Below are 19,647 nucleotides of genomic sequence, written 5' to 3'. Positions count from 1 at the left end.
TCTTGACATTTCCTCAAACCTAACCATAACAACACATTTTACTGACAATTTTCCAAACTTGGATCTTTGCCAAGCCACTTAAATATGTCGAAAAGGGTGTGTCAATAATGAAGTCCCTTTGCTTTCCCTTGCAGTAGCACTTAAGAAGTGTCAAAAGAACCTATTATTAATTCCCTTTGCTTTCCTAAGCAATATTTGGGGTATGTTATCATAAAACTTTCTGACCATCGAGTCATGGAGGCAGGCACAGCTCTCATCCTAATGGTATTTTCATTTTTTTTAGCTGTACACTCCTTGGACTAGGCACTTTCATTGGTATGAGATTTTGATCACCTGCCAATGAGAGTTGATTGAGTTGGAAAGGTCCGAATGCTTCGGTTGTAAGGCCTAAATTCGAATCTCACGATTAGCAATCTCTTTTGGTGAATGATCTGTAAATTCAATATAAATTTTCTCTGAGACCTACGATTTGCCCTGACCGTGAGAAAGCTTCCCCTCGCACTAAACTTTTTTGCACCAAAAAATGGATTTTGATCACCTCCAAGGATTTTTCACCTATGAAATAATGGAATTGCTCTTGTTTGAACAGCTTAAACAAGCATGATATGATGCATACTGGACATACACAAAAGTCTAGTTTTTATGCACAATCATCTACTTGATCAACATATTTCACATCAACAATTCACAGCAGAATAACATATGGTGAAATGTAGGACATCGTCACATTTCAGTGAAATGTAGGACATCGTCACATTTCAGTTGATTTAGCTTCTGTTATAGCAGTTATGATAATTTTGCTTTTGCGAAAACGTTGAGAACCCTCTTTTCCATTCATGAACCCCTTTCTGTTACATCCTCTGCTTCTGCTAGTGAGAAAATCTTCATACCATTTAGTAGAAAGCTTTGAGGTCCTCTTCAGAGTTTGATGATTAACATAGTATAGTCCAAATGTTGAACTGTAACCTCCTGCCTATTCAAAGTTATCCATCAAGCTCCATACAAAGAATCCATGTACATCAGTGTCATTCCTATCAAAAATACGAACCGAGTCTTAGGTAAATTGAGCTGCTACTTTTTGTGTTTCAGCCATGAATGAAGAGTGAAGAACATTGTCTTGGATTCAGTTCTAATGTGTTTGAAAAGAAAGAAACAAGTTCTAGCTGCCAGAAAATTGAGTGCATAACTTATGAGCTGGAGTAAATTGTTGCTTATGAAGAGTTTATTCAAGTGATGAGGACTCAAAACTTTTGTTCGATAATCAAGAAGAAAAGCACAATATAGGTGTAACACCCCAATCTCATATCAGAAGATTTTGTTGATCTGCTATAATATATAAGTAGATATTTAAATTTAAACTTGTGAGGTATTTTTTGTAGAACAAACCCATAAGACTTTTGGATTAAAGTGGATAATACCTCATAGGTTGGGTGCGAATCTCTATAAATGATATTAGAGTGGTTGTCACTCACACAGGAGCTAAGTGCTACATTGTGGAAGCCACATTAAGAATCCCAACATCTAGTATGTGTGTATTTTGTGTTTTGTTGGGCTTGCCCAATATTTGGTATGATTTGGTGGATCTGTGTACTTTATGTTCGGCTTAACAAGGACGTTAAATTTTAATTGAGGGGGTTTATGACACCCCAATCTCATATCAAGAGATAAGTTTGTAACACCATAATCTCATATCAAAAGATTCTATGAATCTGCTATGATATATAAGTAGAGATTTAAACTCAAACTTATAAGGTACTTTTTATGGGACAAAACTATGAAACCTTCAAGTCATAATGAACATTTGGTAGATTTTTGTGCTTTGTGTTAGATCTGATAGGAATATCAAGCTTTAATGGAGGGAGTTTGTAACACTTCTATCTCATATCGAGAGATTTTATGGATTTGCGAGTCTCCACGAATGGTATTAGAGTAGTTGCTAGTAACACAAAAGCTAAATGCTACTAGGTGGAAGCCACCTCTAGAATTCCAACATCTAGTCTATGTGTATTTTGTGTTAGAATTGCCTGATGTTTGGTGTGATTCGGTAGATTTGTGTGCTTTAGGTTGGGCTTGATAAGAATATCAAGCTTTAACCGAGGGAGTTTATAGTACCCTAATTCATATCAAGAGATGAGTTTGTACACCCTAATCTCATTTTAGGAGATTCTGTGGATCTACTATGATATATAAATAAAGATTTAAATCAAAACTTATAAGGTGCCTTTTGTGAGATAAAATTATGAGACTTTCAAGTTAAAAAAGACATTCGGTAGATCTATGTGCTTTGTGTTGGACTTGACAAAAACATCAAGGTTCAATGGAGGGAATTTGTAACATCCCAATCTCATATCGAGAGATTCTATAGATCTACTATGATATATAATTAGAGACTTAAACCCAGACTTGTGAAAAATAAAACTGTGAGAACTTCAAATCAAAGTGGACAACATCTAGTAGGTTGGATGCGGGTCTCCACAATAGATAAGATAAAGAACATAAACTAAATTACCTAATTGCTTTAGCCAAAACAGAGAGATAGCCTTTATAGAACTTCATTCGATTAACATTATGCAGCAAATGTGCACTTGTTCAGTTAGTGATTGAGAATATCCTATAAGAATGCAACCTGGTAGAGTAAGTTTTCTGATTATAAAACATAATTCAAATGAAGGTCAAGAAGCAGTTGCCAAGTTACATAACAAGATTCATATCAATTTTTTAAGGCAACATTTAACCTGTAACATACTTTTACGGGTTTAAATTCTAACTATCAGTTCTTACATGACTCATATGCCTACTGCTCTACACTCGGTTGCATAGATTTGGAGCTTTGAAAAACGGACTCATAGGCTTGAAGTTCCACTACAAGAAAATTAAAGATTAGTGGTAGTTTTATAGCAATGTTTTACTTACAAATGTCGCTAGCTTCCATGTTTTTATAAAACTTAAGGCGTTTATTATCAAACCTCACTAAATATTCAAATAGTGGCATTGTTACTTATAAACGCCATTAAAGACTAAAATTAGCGGCGTTTATCGAATTAAATGCCTTGAATAATCCTTTCTAAAAAATTAGAGTGATTATTGAAGGCGTTTTCTGCAGAAAATACCTTGAATAATCCTTTCATAAAAAATGGATAGGGATTATTGAAGGTATTTTTGGTAGATAATGCTTTGAATGATCCTCTCATAAAAAATAGAAGCAATTATTGAAGGCATTTTTCTGCAAAAACGCTTTCAACAATTCTCCTAAAAAATTGTAGAAGATTATTAAAGGTGTTTTTAGTAAAAAAAAAAGTATTTAATAATCTTTTTCATTTTTTATGAGGGGATTATTGAAAGCGTTTTGTGCAAAAAACGCCTTTAATAATCTCCTTCAATTTTTTGTGAAGGGCTATTGAACGTGTTTCAAGCAAAAAAATACCTTGAATAATTTGCTCATAAAAAATAAAAGCGATTATTAAAGGTGTTTTAGGTCAAAATCACCTTCAATAAATATACTTGTCAATAAATTTACCAAAAATAGAGTAGTGTTATTGGTTTGAGTATATGGTTATTAACCATAAGTTGGTAGATTTGATCATTCTTTTTAACATTTACTGGATTTTTTAAGGGATTATTGAAGGCGTTTCTTCAAAAAACCTAAAAAATGCTAAAAAGAGGGATCGAACCTACAACCTTATGATTAACGACCGTATGTTCTAACTAACAATGCTATTTTATTTTTGACATATTTATTAACAAGAAGACTTATTGAAGGCATTTTTTATCAAAAATGCTTTCAATAATCCTTTACAATTTTTTAGGAGAATTATTGAAGGCATTTCTGATAGAAAATGCCTTTAATAATCATCTCTATTTTTTATGAACAGATTATTTAAGACATTTTTTGCCTGAAATGCCTTCAATAATTCCTCATAAAAAAATTATAAAAGATTATTAAAGGCATTTTTTGCACAAAACACATTCAATAATTCTCTTATAAAAAAATGAAAGGGATTATTGAAGGCATTTTTAGCCAAAAAATGCCATCAATAATCTCCTCTAAAATTTTGAAAAGGATTATTGAATATGTTTTTGGTCAAAAACACATTCAATAATCTTCTCATCAAAATTTAAGAGGATTATTGAAGGCTTTTTTACCTAAAACACCTTCAATAATTCTCTCATAAAAAATGAAGAGGATTATTGAATGATTTTTTACAAAAATCACCTTCAATAATCCACTCTAAAAAATTAGAGGAGATTATTAAAGGTATTTTTTTTGCAGAAAACACTTTTAATATTCCCTTTTAAAAAATTTAAGAGGATTATTAAAGGTATTTTTATCTTGAAATGCTTTCAATAATCCTTTTTACAAATAGTGACATTTTTTTTAAGTAAACGCTGCTATCGTGAAAAAATGACGCGGCTAAATTTTTTTCCCAAAATTTAAACCCTTTCTTTTTTCTTTGTAATTTTTTTTCTCCAATTTTTTTCTTGGAAAAGAATGGCAAGAAAGAAAATTCAAATCAAGAAGATTGACAATGTAGCAACGAGGTAGGTGACTTTCTCAAAGAGGAGATAAGGACTTTTCAAAAAAGCTTATGAGCTTTCCACTCTTTGCAATGCTGAGATAGCTCTTCTAATCTTTTCAGCCACTGGAAAGCTTTTTGAGTACTCCAGTACAAGGTTGCTCTCACTTATCTCATATCTATATGTGAATGCTTTGCCTTGATTCTTGCTCTATCTCCATTGGTTTAATATAGAAATCTTTGCCTGTTGTTTGATTTAATGTGTCGAATATGCTTGGGTGAGTGTCATAGGAAGTGAGAAACGTAATTGTTTTGAAAAAAAATCTTTCGAATCAAGAGAACTGTATAAAAGTATAAAGTCATGATAACTAAATGTACTTGAATCTTATATTCTATTACAAAAAGAACTTCTTTTAATAATTTGTCAGAAGTTGAGGTCTTTTGGGGTGGGAGGCCATGGTTTCACATGAATGTCTATATGATATTTGTCAATGTTTGTTAATACTTTCTTGAACCTTGTTTAAGCCATATTTTATGACTAATCAGCTGTCTTATAAGAAGTTTATGCTTTCCACATATCTTTCTTGGTGTAACTTAAAGCACAAACTAATATTTTACCTTTCATTTTTCTTGTCAAAACCTAATCTGCTGTCATCTTCATTTTCTCTCCAACCAAACAACTTTTAATTTCAGTTTTCTTAGTTGAATCTTGCTACAATTTGAGGTTTCTTAGACTCTTTTTGAATTTTCTTTAAAGTTTTCATAATGAAATTTACAAATTCTCATGATTTCTTTTTCAAATTCTATAAAATTCATGTTGAACTCAAATCTGGTTTCAAAACTACACCCTGACCTATCTTCAGCCTTTTTATTAAACTCAGTGAATTCTAGCTTGATTTACTTCAAAAAAATTTTTCGTAGATTCCTAGTTCCTAAGGCTATGATTCAATAAAAATTCAGCCTCAAATTCCATCTATACAAATATAGTTAATCTTCAAAGTTAAGGTTGAATCCAAAAGGCAGAAATGATCCATGCATGAGAACTTAATGAATGATGATCCTTTTTCCTTCTAGGTGTTTGATTTGATTCTCTCATACTTTACGTTCTTAGTTTTACATGTTTACTCATTATATTTTAATTGATTGCATTTATTTTTGTTGTAACGATTTTGTGTCCGCCTGACGAATTTGAAAACAAAAATAAAAAATAACGGAGTCACCACCAGTCTTTTTTTGGTTAGGTGCGATTGGTCACCTACTAAAACATATCTTTTTAATAAAGTTTTAAAATTTATTAAAATTTATTAAAAAGATAATTTTACGATCTGCGAAATAGTCTGGGTTCTGGAGTCGGTTACGCGTAGGGAAGGATTAGCACCCCCACAATGCCCATTAAAAATGGTACCAATTAACAACATGTTATCCTTTGATTTTGATAAAAATAGTCTAATTTTCGGTGTTCGAAAAATAATTTCCTGGATTTTTTAGTTATTAGAAAAAAAATTTATTCTCGAGAAAAATAAATTAAAACCTTTTTATTGAAATGATTCTTAAAATGTTCCAGTACGTTAGTAATATTAGAAGAACTTTTTCTCACCTAGAGATTTCTTAAGCATCGCTTCTCGGAATACCTTGGAATCTCATCTTCTGAGGCTCAAATTTACTTTTTGTAAAAAATAACATGCGTGTAATGCAAAATGTCACCATGTTTATGCACAATTTTACTCTCTTCTGTTAGAATTTTATTAATTATTTTATTAATATTCTTATTTAAAATTTGAAGAAAAATGAAAATTTCATTATATTAAAGATTTTTTATAAATATTCCAATACACTGGTAATATTTTACAAAAAATCTTCTCACCTAGAGATTTCTTAAAACATCTCTACTCGAAACACTTTTAGAATCCCATCATCGGATAAAATTTCTTTTCTTATTATTTTTATCACTTATATTTTTAATATATTTATCAATTTTTATTTATTACTTTAAAAAAAAAGAAAATTTTTATTGTATTGAAAATTTTTTATAAATACTCCAATACACTGGTAGTATTTAAAAAAAATCTTCTCACCTAGAGATTTCGTAGGCATCACTACTCAGAATACCTTTGAATATCATCGTCGAATAAAAATTTTTTTTCCTTCATTTTTTATTAGTTTAGTATTATTATTAAATTTATTTTTATATTATTTTGTTTTTAAAGTTTATTTTAAAACTTAACAAAATTATAAAAAAATAATTTAACCACATATTTCATTATTTAATCTAACAAATATAAATATTTTGATATGCATAAATATTAATAAAATAATATATAAAAATTAAGAAAAATTAAAAACATTAAAAAAAAATTTACCTGAATCAGACCGATCAACAAGCGGTTCGGTTCGATGGTTTGATCTGACGGTTCGACTCGATCTGGACACTGTCTGGGTGGCTCAGCGGTTCGAGCACGATCTAGTTCGGTCTGGTCCGGTTCAGATGGACCAGTCAGGGGCTGAAGGAGAAACGGGTCATCAAGTCGTGTGGGCGGACCCCGGGTCGGGTCACAGGTCGACGCGCGAATCATCAGAGGCTAAAACGACGTCATTTTGGGTCTTTAATGAAACGACGTTGTTTTGATTTTGACGATTTATATAAAAGAGCAAAAAAAAAAATTTTCAGTTATTTTCTTCTTTTCTGCCAAAAAAATGCCCCTTTTTTTTTTCTTTCTTCTTCAGTCGAACGTCGACTGGTCGATCGCCGTCACTGCCGCCATCTCCATCGTTCACCGGTCACGACCGTCATCGTCGATGGTCGAAAAATTTTCAAAAACACCAAAATGTTCCTCTCAACCTCTTAAGTTTAGATCCGAAGTCCTTTTCACCAAAAAGAGTCCTCACTTCCCTAGATCTGCTTTCAAAGTTTCGGTGAGATTTTTTTTTGTATTCTGACTCTTTTTTTTTATGAAACTAACCCTCTTTTTTTTCATGCAGGAAGCTCGGCGCTAGGTTCCTCCCTTCGAAGAGGACTGTTTGATATTTTTTTTTGGCAACATCTCATTTTTCTCTGTCTTTTGGCTTCGCTAGGGGCTCTATTTATAGAGCTCCAACCATGTGTGTTTGGGGGGAAGGGCATAGGGCTCGACATAAGGTGTAAGCATGAGTCCCATGCCTCTTTTATTTGTTTTGGCCATATCTGACAGTGGTAGGTTTAGGTGATGGGGGGTAGGGCATAGTGAGATATGGTGGTAGTGGTGCCGAGGATGGCACCACTGCCATCCTCAATTTTTTCTATTTTCTATTCTTTTTTTTTGTATTTTTTGTTTTGTATTTTGTATTATTCTTGGTATTTTTTTTTGTATTTCATATTTTGTAATATTATTTCATATTTTGTATTTCTGGACAAATTGATGTCCACAATTTTCATGAATTCATTTGTTGTTTGGATAGATTTAGTTGTTAATGCTCTGTTTTTCTCTGTTTTGAGTATCACTTGAGTTGCTAGTTCATTAAGCTGGTTTTTCTCTATTTTGCTGCCATTTTCTTATTGAATTTTGTAGCAAACTTGATTGATGAATTGTTTCTTAGCTCATTTCAATTTCATTTTCATTATAAGCTTCTAGACCTAATTTTTTCTTTCATCAACTTAGTGAGTTTCGGTTGAATTTCACTTTATATTTTAGTAGTTTCTAGTTAGTTCTTGTATTTTCTTGCACTTTTTGTTCTTCAAATTAGTTTTCCTTTTGGTTCCTTAATTGATCTTTTCAATTCTAGTTTATGATCACTTGTTTTAGCATCAATTAGATGTAGATCAATTAATTCATGTTTGGTTACAGGTTAGTTGTTAGTCGTAATTTTGTGTTCTTTCATTACATTGTGCAATTTTTCTTCAACTTTTGCTTTTCAAAGTGATTTCTCATGATATTTTTTTATAGATCTTTGAAATTTCAGCTTGTTTTGAAGAAAATTTAAAGGAACAAAAATGAAAATTCAGATTTAATATACTGGTTTTGAGATGTATTCTATTTCAATTATGTGTGTGTGTTTAGGGTTGGAGTTGGATTTGTTTTGAACCAATTGCTTTAAAGTTTGGGCTACTGCACTTGCAATGTTGATAACTTATCTGTAGAAGAAATTCCTTTATTTAATGTATCCTAAAGTTTATATGTGTTAAGATACTCTTACTTGTTTATTTGAATGAAGATCTAAATGTGGCCAAAGGGTTATTTTATCCCAAAAGTCAAGGAATTTAGGCTTTTTCCATAAATTGGTATGATTGAAAAAGGTAAAAAAAGGATGTTCTAGCTTTAAGCTTTTAATGTCGAAACAAGAAATTAAGCTAATTGTTTTAGTATGACCTATTATAAAAAATTTAGTTTTAGGGTTCAATCTAATTATTTTGTCACACCTATAAATCACAATCATCTTGCTATTAACTATTTTGTTTGGAACTTATATGCAACATGCCCTTTGTGTTTATATCTTTTTCAATCAAAAATTTTTTTGTTGATGTCATCCCCTTGAATCTTATACTTCTTCTACTTTTGAATCATAAAACAGCATGGCTAGCAATATTTTACATGTGTATACAAATTGGATATGCACTCGGATGTGTTTACGATGGAATAGTAAGTTTTCTTTTCTAGCTTTTTATAGGTATTTTTTAAACTGATCTCCTTAATTCCTTCCTAGTTTAAGAATAAAAGAACCATCCTTATTTCAAATATGCCAAGCTTTACTACTATCCATATTTTATGATGCTCTATGCTTTGCCGATACGTTAATATAAAATAACTAGAAACAGGTTGGCAGTCATTTAAATTGGCATTTTGCATTTTTGGCGGAAACCATTGTGATGCTTCCATTTGCTATTTTGGATTTTATTATGAAGCCTTTATAGTTGAAAGATGCATACTGTAGACCTATCAACTTGGATTGGTCCTCTATACTTTTTTCAATTACTTTATGATGATTCCATGATACAATTTTTGTTGCTGCTAAGTCTAAAAAAGCATTGATCTTGATAGATACAGTATCATCAGTTCAAGGTGCAGCATAGTTGGTTTATCCATTACACAATTTGCATTTCCCTCTTGAAACTCTATTATGTGGTCATTTTATTTTGAAGAATTGGTTTATTTCCCTCTTGAAGCATTTGAATCCATTTATTTCTATGAATTTATTTACGAGCTGAAACTATGATTTGAAATGGCTTATCTTATAAACTTCATGGAATCAAATAATCTTTATCTTTTTCCAATGCAATCAAACATGAACTTGATTGAAGATTTATCTCTCAGCCTTTCGTATATTCTCCTTCCCTTAAATTGTTTGGCACTGCATTTCAAGTCTAGCAATTTCATAATGAAATATGCAAAATGAAAGAACTATGATTATGAAAAGTATTTTTGTGAATGCACTCAAAAAGGGAGTGTATATCCTTTTGCCTTGTGCATTTATCATGATCATTGGCCAAAAAATATATCTTAGTTTGTTGCTTTGGTTAAATCTATTTCTTTGTTATTTTTGCATGTATGTAACAATGAGATCTTATATTTCTTCCATGATTCTATCTTGCATTACAAATTTTATGGTATTTTTTATAGCTTACCTAGTGACATTTTTTAATCAAGATGAAACATGAAGTTGTGAAGAAGATAAATGAAATGTACTGTGATGCATTTCTAACAGCACATTTTGAGGTTCTTGGAGAAATGTTCTCTTTCGCAATGGAAGTCAAGAGGAGGAATACAAGTGCGACTCCTTCTATAAAGTCCGTTGATAGGCAAGAGGAAAACAAATACAAAGTGAAATGTTATTGTATGTATTAAACTTTGCATTACATGCATATCAGAACAAATTATTTATTTAGATATTTAAATATTTAGAATATTTAGTTTATGAATTTAAATTTATTTTTATTTCTTTTAACAAATTTTATTTAATTATAATAAATATTAAAAGAAAATTAAAAAAAATAAAAATTTATTTTTAACGGCATTTGTATTTAAAAATGCTACTAAATGCCGAATTTAGTGACATTTGTATAAAAAACACCATTAAATTTAGTGACATTTTTATTACAAATGCCGCTATTTTTAGTATTTAACGGCGTTTTTAAACACAAATGTCACAAAATTAGCGGTGTTTATTTTTATACAAATGCCACCAAATTAATGACGTTTTTATGATAAAAACACTACTAAATTAGCGGTGTCTCAAAGATACAAATGTTGTTAAAATAGCAGCGTTTCTAGATACAAATGTCGCTAATATAGCGATGTTTTCCATATGCAAATGCAGCTAATATAGCGGTATTTTTCATATGTTTTATAGAATATGTCGCTATTTTTTATGACACATGTATAGTCAGCACTCTGACTGACGTTTTTCGCAAACGTTGCAAATTTTTAGTGGCATTTATAAACGCCGCTAAACATTAAAAAAAGAAAAACGTCACTAAAAACTTAAACCCCTATAGTGTTCCTATCCACAATTATAAATTTACATACCGTAATTGCAAGATTTAAAAGAAATCGCCAATGACAAAAGTATAGCTCCCCAACTCACCATTATCTATTATATAAATGGGCATGTTGTTGTATCTTTTACAAACATAATCAACAATCTTCTCCATGCCCCTTGGAACACATAAAATCTTTCAACACCAGTCTGCTATTAAACAGCAAAGAGAAGGAATTACTGGTTCACCAATTAGAATGCCATCTCATTCTCCAGTTGTGTATGCAAAACGTCAGATGAAATGATCTCCACCTAAGATGCAAGGAGAATGGATGCAGTAATTGGCATATAATGTTGAATAATGATTAAGGCCAATAAAATCAATACTGCCTTTCACATACTCAGTTTCTTCAGGGGAAAACCTTGGCAGTGCACTCCCATGGTATTGGCGCATTTCGGGAGGGTAATCTCCAAAGACTAAAGGATCTATTGCCCTGCTTAATGATAACTTATTCATGTAATATTGAAGAGCAATGTTTACTACAATGTTGCAGCCTAGAGGTAAAAACCAAGTGTCATAATGGTTCAAGATTTGTTATTTTCTATGGTTCACAAATTACATGAAGAAAATGTGCACTTTAAGTCGAGAACCGGACTTGGTTTTGTTTGTTTGATGTTCCATCAGTCCAACCAACAATTAATGACATTAATTTGGGACTGGTTCAAAAGAGTGTTATAATTGTGGCGACTCCTGGTTGTTTCTTTGAATTTTTTTTAAAAGGCTTGATAGAGATGCTAGGGTAAAACAAGGTAACGTTGCAGATCAAGTGGTCATTGAAAATGAAAGCTCGTCTAACTTATGTAGTTTTGTCAGGTCCATCATCAAATAAGACCCAAACTATGGAGATCTACATTGAACCTGAGAGGTATTGTTTGCTTAACCCGAATATCTCACAATTATGGAGATCTACAAAAAGTGTCCCACAAATATAAGTTTAAGTCTCTACATATATTACATAGCGGATACTCAAAAATAACAATATCCCGATGGGATTAGGGTGTTACACATACAATCTTAAGTTCTGTCATTAAACATGGCCTTGCTGCTTAAATGCTCAGGAAATCAAGAGGAAACAACATATAATGCAGTCATCAGGAATTTACTTCTGGTAGTAATAGAGTTTTTATAGAAAGGAAACAAACTCGGTTTAGTGCTTTGATTGAGATACTTACCAGCCACCTATAAAAGCCAAAGCCCTATTTACAGCTTGACGGTCAGATTCTCCATCTCTTAATGGTTCATACATGTAGTTAATCCTATAGGACCACCTTGTTTTGGCTGCAGCAGCATCGAATTCAAGTAAGAAAAATATCCTCAAGCAAAGTTCAAGCTAGAAAATATTTTCAGAATCTCATCCTGTAACCTGAAAATGTTCTCGGTATAGCTTAACAGCCTTGACATGTGACAATAACATGTGCACAACGATTAGAGGCTCTACGTTTGAATTGCCAACAGAACAATGAGCTGGTGGATAATGCCCCTAATATAGGCCATTTCTGCAAACATATTTGGCTTATTGATAGTTGTCCAGTACTTAACTCTATCACCAAAGCTCTTGAAACAAGTTTCAGCCAAAAGAACAAAATCCTCCCTACAAAAGCACTGAATTTTGGCCACCTAACAGCATACACAAAAGAAAAGGAGTTCAATGTCCTAAAGGTTTGATTATGGCTATAATATGGAACTGTTTGAATAAGAAGAGAAACTGAGAAATTACTGCATCAGAGGACTGAGTCAAGACCCATATCTATCCTCCAGTTCTTGTGGGTGATCAAAATGGTGTATTGTAACAAATGGTTCAATTCCTGCTTTCAGGCATTTGTTTAATCAATTATATCATTGTCAAGAAACAATTTTCCACCAACTTTTTTCTTCCCCAAGTTTCTGAACCTCTTACCCCAGACCAAGACGTTGTCTATAATTTTGTTATAAAACTTGATTCCACTTGGATGGACTTCACCAAACCTTCCTCCTGTTCCACCATTGAAGGATCTTAAAATTGTTATAATCTTAAATATAATCAAATGAAATTCTGGTTTTGAGGAACATAATTGGTAGAATTCTGGCCCATGAAATCGAAAACCGATATGCATTTGCCCCAAGAGAATGAGCAATCTCGTATCTTCCTGGTATTATACATAAACAAAGCAACAGTTATACCATTTTCTTCTTATTTCTGATGAAGGTTGAAAATAAGAAAAAATAAACTGAAAATTCTAAAATACCAAGAACAGATGGTAATCATCATCTCCAACATCTCCATTTTCATTTTGTTTAATGTTCCCTGGGAAAGCTAATTCATCAAAGAGTTCAGTTTTATGCATATGTGTGGACAAAATAGTTTGACTAAGAAATAAAATATTGTTCTGCTCTGCTGCAATCAACATTTCCTGTTTACCTGGAATATGGCTGAAAACATCCCAATTCGTGAGGCCTTTACCATCATCAAAATATCCTCCTTCAACCTGTAAAATGAAACCAGAAGTGAAAAACAAAGAAGCAAACAGACAAATAAAGCGAAGAAAGAAAGAAAAGCAAGCATGCCTGATATAAAGATATAGCAGTGCCAAACAGAAAATTATCTGGGAATTGAGATCTTCAGATATCTTGGCTTTTAATTTAAAAATCTTCAGCATTACAACTAAAAGAAAGAAGTAGAAGTACAACAAAGAAAACAAAGAAAGAAAGCTGATTTGTGGTACTGAGAGGCATCTTAGTGAGATAAAAGTGTTAGGCCAAAAGCTCCAATCTAATTCACATCAGCGGAAGTATAATCAAACAATAAATCAAACACATAAGAGATAATAATTTAACGTGATTTGATCCAACTGACTTGTATCTATAGATGAAAAACAAGATCTATTAATTGTAGAGAATTACAAACAAATATCAAATCAAATCAAACATTCATAACTAATATCCATAAACCCTTTCAATCTTTTTTAGTTCTATGGAGTATTCTCAACCTAAACAAACACATTCCATGTGCACCATTTCAACACAAATAAACACAGACCCATATATACCCATTCATCATACCTATATGGACATTCTCAGTACCTAACCCTGTAAAGACTCCATCTATTTATAAACATACAAACTTGCCTATTAAAAATCATTTTTCACTTAAAATTCTTTTTTTGCAAATCAAACTTGCCTTTTAAGAATCTCTTTTCTTATAGAATTCTTCTACTACAAGTCTTCTTGTTCAGCAAACAATATCTAACTAATCCCAAACAAATTTGTTATGGGATTTGAGTCATTATTCCTAACAATCTCCATTTTGACTTAAATTTCATCAAACATCTATCTTCATGTTAGACATACTTAGCTCTACCTACAATGGAATCTCTTGTGTGTTTTCATACTTCATGCAAATAGATTTATCAAAGTATGAATTCGAACTTCTCTCTTGAATTAAACTCCTCTAGGCTTGCGTCTTCTTCCCATGGTTCGAACCATCCATCAGTTTTTCTCACGTCTTGAACCTTTAACTCTAATACCACTTATCATGTGACCATTAACCTCTCCCCTCAAAATTGGCTTATCAGGGTGTGCAACACTAACGTTTTTATATAGCAGTGACCCCCTTTTTTCATGTCCAATGTGGGATTGGAGTATCCTGTCTACTCCCCTAGGAGCGCTAATCCACTATTAAATAAATCTTTACAATTGAGAGATTTTTGAAATGAGAAAAGTCACTCAAAACTCTTTATTCAAAACTTAACCCAAAACTCAATCATACCCTTTTAATAACCTACTCACCTAGCTATTCTCTTAGTGTCTAATTATCTACGATTATTAAATTAAAACCAAAATATCTTATTTATAAAGGTGAAACCCCTTATACGTTTACTAAACTCCGAATATAAGATACAAAATAAACTCAAACTTAATTAACTTTTAATGTAGAATTATGAAATTCAAGACAAATCTTAACAAAAAAAAAAAAAAAACCAAAATCTAGCAAAGTTGGGAATGATAATAAAGATATTATCTATATAGATTTGACCCCAAAAATATGTATATAGATAAGTAGGGCGGGGCCTGCCTGCATGGATAAGTTGTTTATAATAATAAATTCATGGTCATGGGAGCAAGTAGACAGCTCTTTCAGCTAATATTAATTTGGAAATTGGAATTGCACTAACTTTTATAACTTACAGCTTAGAAAACCCAAATTTCTTCTTATGATATTTTTTGGTTTGACGGGGTTTGTAATGAAATATATGAACATTAAGCCAAAAAGTATAATACTAATAATTAATTTTATTACTTTTTTGTTTACTCTTATATGATATAAATACGTCGGATATGGATATAAAAATTTGATCCTCCATATGTACAAAGAATTAGAAAAAAAAATGAACATATCATTGTTGGATACATGACACTAACCTGAGTCAAGTAATATAAATGACGAAAATGAATTCTAAGACTTAAATTCTAATCTACAAAATTTTTTATATTAGAAAGGGAGAATTTGAATCTTGCTTGGGTACTTATCTTTAACTAGTTTCATAATATTACAAAAAATAACAAGTAATATAGATGAAGAAAATGAATTCATTGACGTCAAATTCCTATCTAAAATTTTTTTATATGAAAGAGAGGATTTGAACCCTACTTGATGTTAGGGATCATCAAGGTTCTGATATTATTTATTGGGCAAAAAGCTATAATCTAATCACATTAGCAGAAATGAAATAAAACAATCAATCAATCACACTAAAGATAGCAATTTAACGTGGTTCAACCCAACTAATTTATGTCTACAGATGAAAAATAAGATCCACTAATTGTAAAAATTTATAAACATATAATTAAATCAAACACTCACAATTAATACCCATAGATCCTCTCAATCTCTTATAGTCTTATGAAGTATTCTCAATCCAAACATACACATACCCATATATACTTATGCACCATACTTATGTAGACCCTCTCAATATCCTCTAATCCACTCACAAACGTTAAAATATATATACTTATAAGATGTAAATCTCCAATAGTCTTATGGGGTGTTTATCCCATAAAACCCTATAATTTTCTTACATCTTTTTTTTTTCATACTTAACCTTATAGAGACTTTACTTATTTATAAGTATGTAAACTTATTTATTAAGAATCATTTTCTCTTAGAATTTTTCTACTACAAGTTAAATTTAACTATTAAGAACAATTTTCTCTTAGAATTCTTCTTCTATAAGTCTTTTTATCCATCAAGCAATATCTAGTAAATCTCAACAAATCTGTTATGGGATTTAAGTCATTATTCCCAACAACTTCACCTTGACTCAAATTTCATCAAATTATCTATCTCCGTGCTAGACATGCTTAGTTACACATGCAATGAAAGTCTCACAATCATCTTTTTTTGTGTGTTTTTATGTTTCACACAATTCGATCTATCAAAATACGAACTCGAATTTCTTTTTTTAGTCAAGCTTTTCTAGACTTGCATATTTCCATAGTTGGAACCATGCTCTGATATCACTGGTTAGAGATCACCATAGTTTTGATACCACTTATTGAAGATCACCAAGGCTTTGATACCACTTGTTGGGCAAAAAATCATAATCCAATCATATAACGGAAGCAAAATTAAATAATCAATTAATTACACAATAGATAACAATTTAATATGGTTTGGCCCAATTGACTTACATCCACGGACAGGAAACAAGATCCACTAGTTATAAAGAATCACAAATATACAATTAAATCAAACACTCACAATTAATACTCATAGACCTTCTCATTCTCCTATAGTCTTATAAAGTATTTTCAACCCAAATATACACATACTCATGTGCACCTATGCACCATACCTATGTGAATCCTTTTAGTCTCCTTTAGTCTACTTACAAATATTCAAACAAACGCACACATAAAATGTAAATCTCTAGTAGTCTTATGGGATATCTATCCCATAAAACCTTACAACTCTCTTATATCATTTTCTCATACCTAACCATATAAAAACTTCACATATTTATAAGTATACAAACTTACTTATTAAAAATCTTTTTTCTTTTAGAATTCTTCTTCTATAAGTTTTTTTGTCCATCAAGTAATATCTAATCAATCTCAAACAAATTTATTATAGAATTTGAGTCACTATTTCCAACATTTGGATCCTTATCTATTATTGGTTTCATAATATAAAAATGAAAAATATAAATTTATAAGTAATTGCAAGATTTAAAAAAAAAAAAAAAAGAAATTAGAAAGGGGCCAAGGATAACATGTAGCTTTGCAACTTACCATTCTCCATCACATATATAGTTGAACTATTATTTCATACACACTGGGATTTCTATAGTTTGTCTTTTTATTTATTTTATTTATTGATTGATTTTTTATATAAATGTCTAATTTCAGTCAAGAGGATTTTACCTTTACTCTTTGAACTACTTCAAAAAGAATGGTACAAATTGAAGTGACTCTTTGGTCGTTTCTTTGAATTTTCTTTCAATAATTGATAAAGATCAAATCGTCCTTGAAAAATGAAAACGAAAGCTCATCTAACTTATTTAGATTTCTGGTCCATCATCAAATAATGCCCATACCACATAGGTAAATTCTACCTATATCTCAGGTGGCTTGAATTTTTTCCACATCTGATTTCTTTTCTCAAAAACTTTTAGCAAATTTCTCAAATTTTTTTTCTCAATTAAAAGAATGTTACTTTCAGGCACCTTAGTCAGACAATAAAAACACAACATCTAGCAAAGTTGGGAAAGACCGTAATAACAATTTTGCATCATTTCAATTATTTATTGTCCGTTGGACTTACATGAACAAGAAAGATATTATCTCACCCTTGACCCTTTGTGTAGATGATCAATTCCATAATGAACTTTCACATGTACTAAAACAAAAGTCATAAAATATTATAAATTTTATTTGATTGTCAAACCAATATTAATAGCTTTATTATTTACTTTGTATTTTAAAATTATTAAGAATTGAATTCTCATTACTAAAATTAAAAACTTAATATGTTACTAATAAATTTTACCACCGTTGATTATCTTTATTATTTTATTTGTTCACCGTATCTCTTTCTTTACTTTATATGGTAAATTGTTCACCATATCTATCTCCCTCTTAAAATTTAGACCAATTCTATTCAATAGTATTAACATTCTTTTTAAATTTCAAGTAGGGAAAATTGACCCACTAGCTTATATTTAGATGCATAAATGTCCAAGAAGGAATCTATATACATATAAGCTATACAACTACTAATTTATTACTGTTATAATTTCATAAAAAATTAAATAAATACCCTTTTTTTTTTCTTTTGGAAGCCCAAACATGAGATATGGTATAATAAATAGGATATAAAATTTTATATTTAACAAATTAAATATACCTAACATTATCTTTGGTACATTAATGTAGGCATATTGACTTTGTCTTTTCCAATTTAGAGTGGTGTCAAACCTAACAAAATTTTGGGCCGTCTACTCATAACTGTCAATTTTCTTTTATAATTTTAGTGGGCTCAATTGCCTTGCCTTTGCAACAAAAGGATCAATAATTTTTTTAATTCAATTAAATATGGACAAGAAATTTTAATTTCATGGTAGTTATACTTTATCTGAAAATAAATAAAGTTTCTGAATCTAAAACTTGTCATAATTCCTCCAATTTAAGTAGAATTAAATAGGAGAAAAGGATAGAGCTCATCCTCCTATTAAAAAAAACACATGCAAAATTAATAAAATGATATAAAGCCAAAATGTCAAACGGATGCCTTGTGGGCAAACAACTATGCCTCTTTATAGAACTTCAAGGCCCTAACAAATTAATTTTACCCTAGTTTTTCTTTGAAAAAAATTTACCCTAGTTTCAAGGACTTACATGTATAGTTTTAGCACAAGCATTAAAAATAATAATAATGATAAATAAAAGAGAGAAATTGTAGCTGTGAGGTGGAGAAAAAAGGGGAAACAAGAATTTGAAGCCAACCCTACTTTTTTTTTAATAGAAATGCAATTGCAATCTGCAAATTAATTAACTCTCTTTATATTTATTCATTAATGAATGGGAAAAAAAGAAAGTGACATTGATCTTTCTTTCAAAATGTTTTAGTGGGATTGTATTAACAATAAAATTAGAGCAAGCGATTGACATTGATAGCTCAAAGCAAGGTCGAAGATCAATTCGAAGCCATTATAACCATCTTTTAGAACATAAATTATGTAATTTTAAACAGACATCAATCTAACATAAAATCAATTGGTAATAAGTAGAGTAATTATTATATTTATAATAAGTCGACTTATTATAAAGAATGTATTGTTTTATAATAGTGTCTTGTGTTGAATAAGTTGGGAGATTCCATCTCTATGCAAGTATTTTTTTTAAGTTTCTTCTCTTCTTACCTAATCATAAAGAAAAATGAGTATATTAAGACAACGAGACATTGTCTTAATGGTGCAGTCTCTGGAATGGTTCAACTTGCTTGGGAAATGTCTACCATGGCCAAACAATTTTATTAATTGCATTTGGAAGAACCATAACTTTTTGAAAGTATGCCTTTTGTCCAATGCAATGAACCAAATTTCTTAGTCGAGATGATCTTACCCTCACTTGACAATGACGGCAACC

The 19,647-nt window shown here is 30.9% G+C and overlaps 1 protein-coding gene across 9 annotated transcripts; it reads right to left on the bottom strand.

The window, feature by feature from the left end:
• Positions 1-581: 581 nt before the first annotated feature.
• LOC111287907 (beta-glucosidase 18-like) lies at positions 582-13,730 on the bottom strand. Of its 9 annotated transcripts, none has more exons than XM_089759703.1 (8): positions 13,567-13,724; positions 13,421-13,487; positions 13,248-13,315; positions 12,740-13,148; positions 12,386-12,639; positions 12,195-12,300; positions 11,363-11,455; positions 10,809-11,273 (listed from the first exon to the last, which is right to left on the bottom strand). In XM_089759703.1, the coding sequence occupies exons 6-8, from the start codon at positions 12,266-12,268 to the stop codon at positions 11,207-11,209; spliced, it is 234 nt and encodes a 77-aa protein (XP_089615829.1). In that variant the 5' UTR covers positions 12,269-12,300; positions 12,386-12,639; positions 12,740-13,148; positions 13,248-13,315; positions 13,421-13,487; positions 13,567-13,724; the 3' UTR covers positions 10,809-11,206. The 9 variants fall into 9 exon arrangements, 4 of the variants coding, with proteins under 4 accessions (XP_089615829.1, XP_089615827.1, XP_089615828.1 ...); XR_016341603.1 differs by having other exon boundaries at positions 11,054-11,273; positions 11,363-11,516; XR_016341604.1 differs by lacking the exons at positions 10,809-11,273; positions 11,363-11,455 and adding an exon at positions 582-1,031 and having other exon boundaries at positions 13,567-13,723.
• Between the last annotated feature and the right edge of the window lie 5,917 nt (positions 13,731-19,647).

This window comes from Durio zibethinus, chromosome 4 (genome assembly GCF_047325235.1).
Source record: "Durio zibethinus cultivar Kanyao isolate XHJ-2024 chromosome 4, ASM4732523v1, whole genome shotgun sequence".
NCBI classification, from domain to species: Eukaryota; Viridiplantae; Streptophyta; class Magnoliopsida; order Malvales; family Malvaceae; genus Durio; species Durio zibethinus.
Note: the sequence above shows the minus strand (reverse complement) of the source record. Positions and strands in the feature narration are given on the sequence as shown.

Bases quoted from the DNA above. Each gene is read 5' to 3' on its own strand.
- LOC111287907 (XM_089759700.1), bottom strand. From the start codon at position 13,658: ATGCTGAAGATTTTTAAATTAAAAGCCAAGATATCTGAAGATCTCAAT. The intron at 13,488-13,566 runs GCATGCTTGCTT...TTCATTTTACAG, and splicing joins CTGCTATATCTTTATATCAG to GTTGAAGGAGGATATTTTGA. The intron at 13,149-13,247 runs GTATTTTAGAAT...GTATAATACCAG, and splicing joins ATGATTACCATCTGTTCTTG to GAAGATACGAGATTGCTCAT.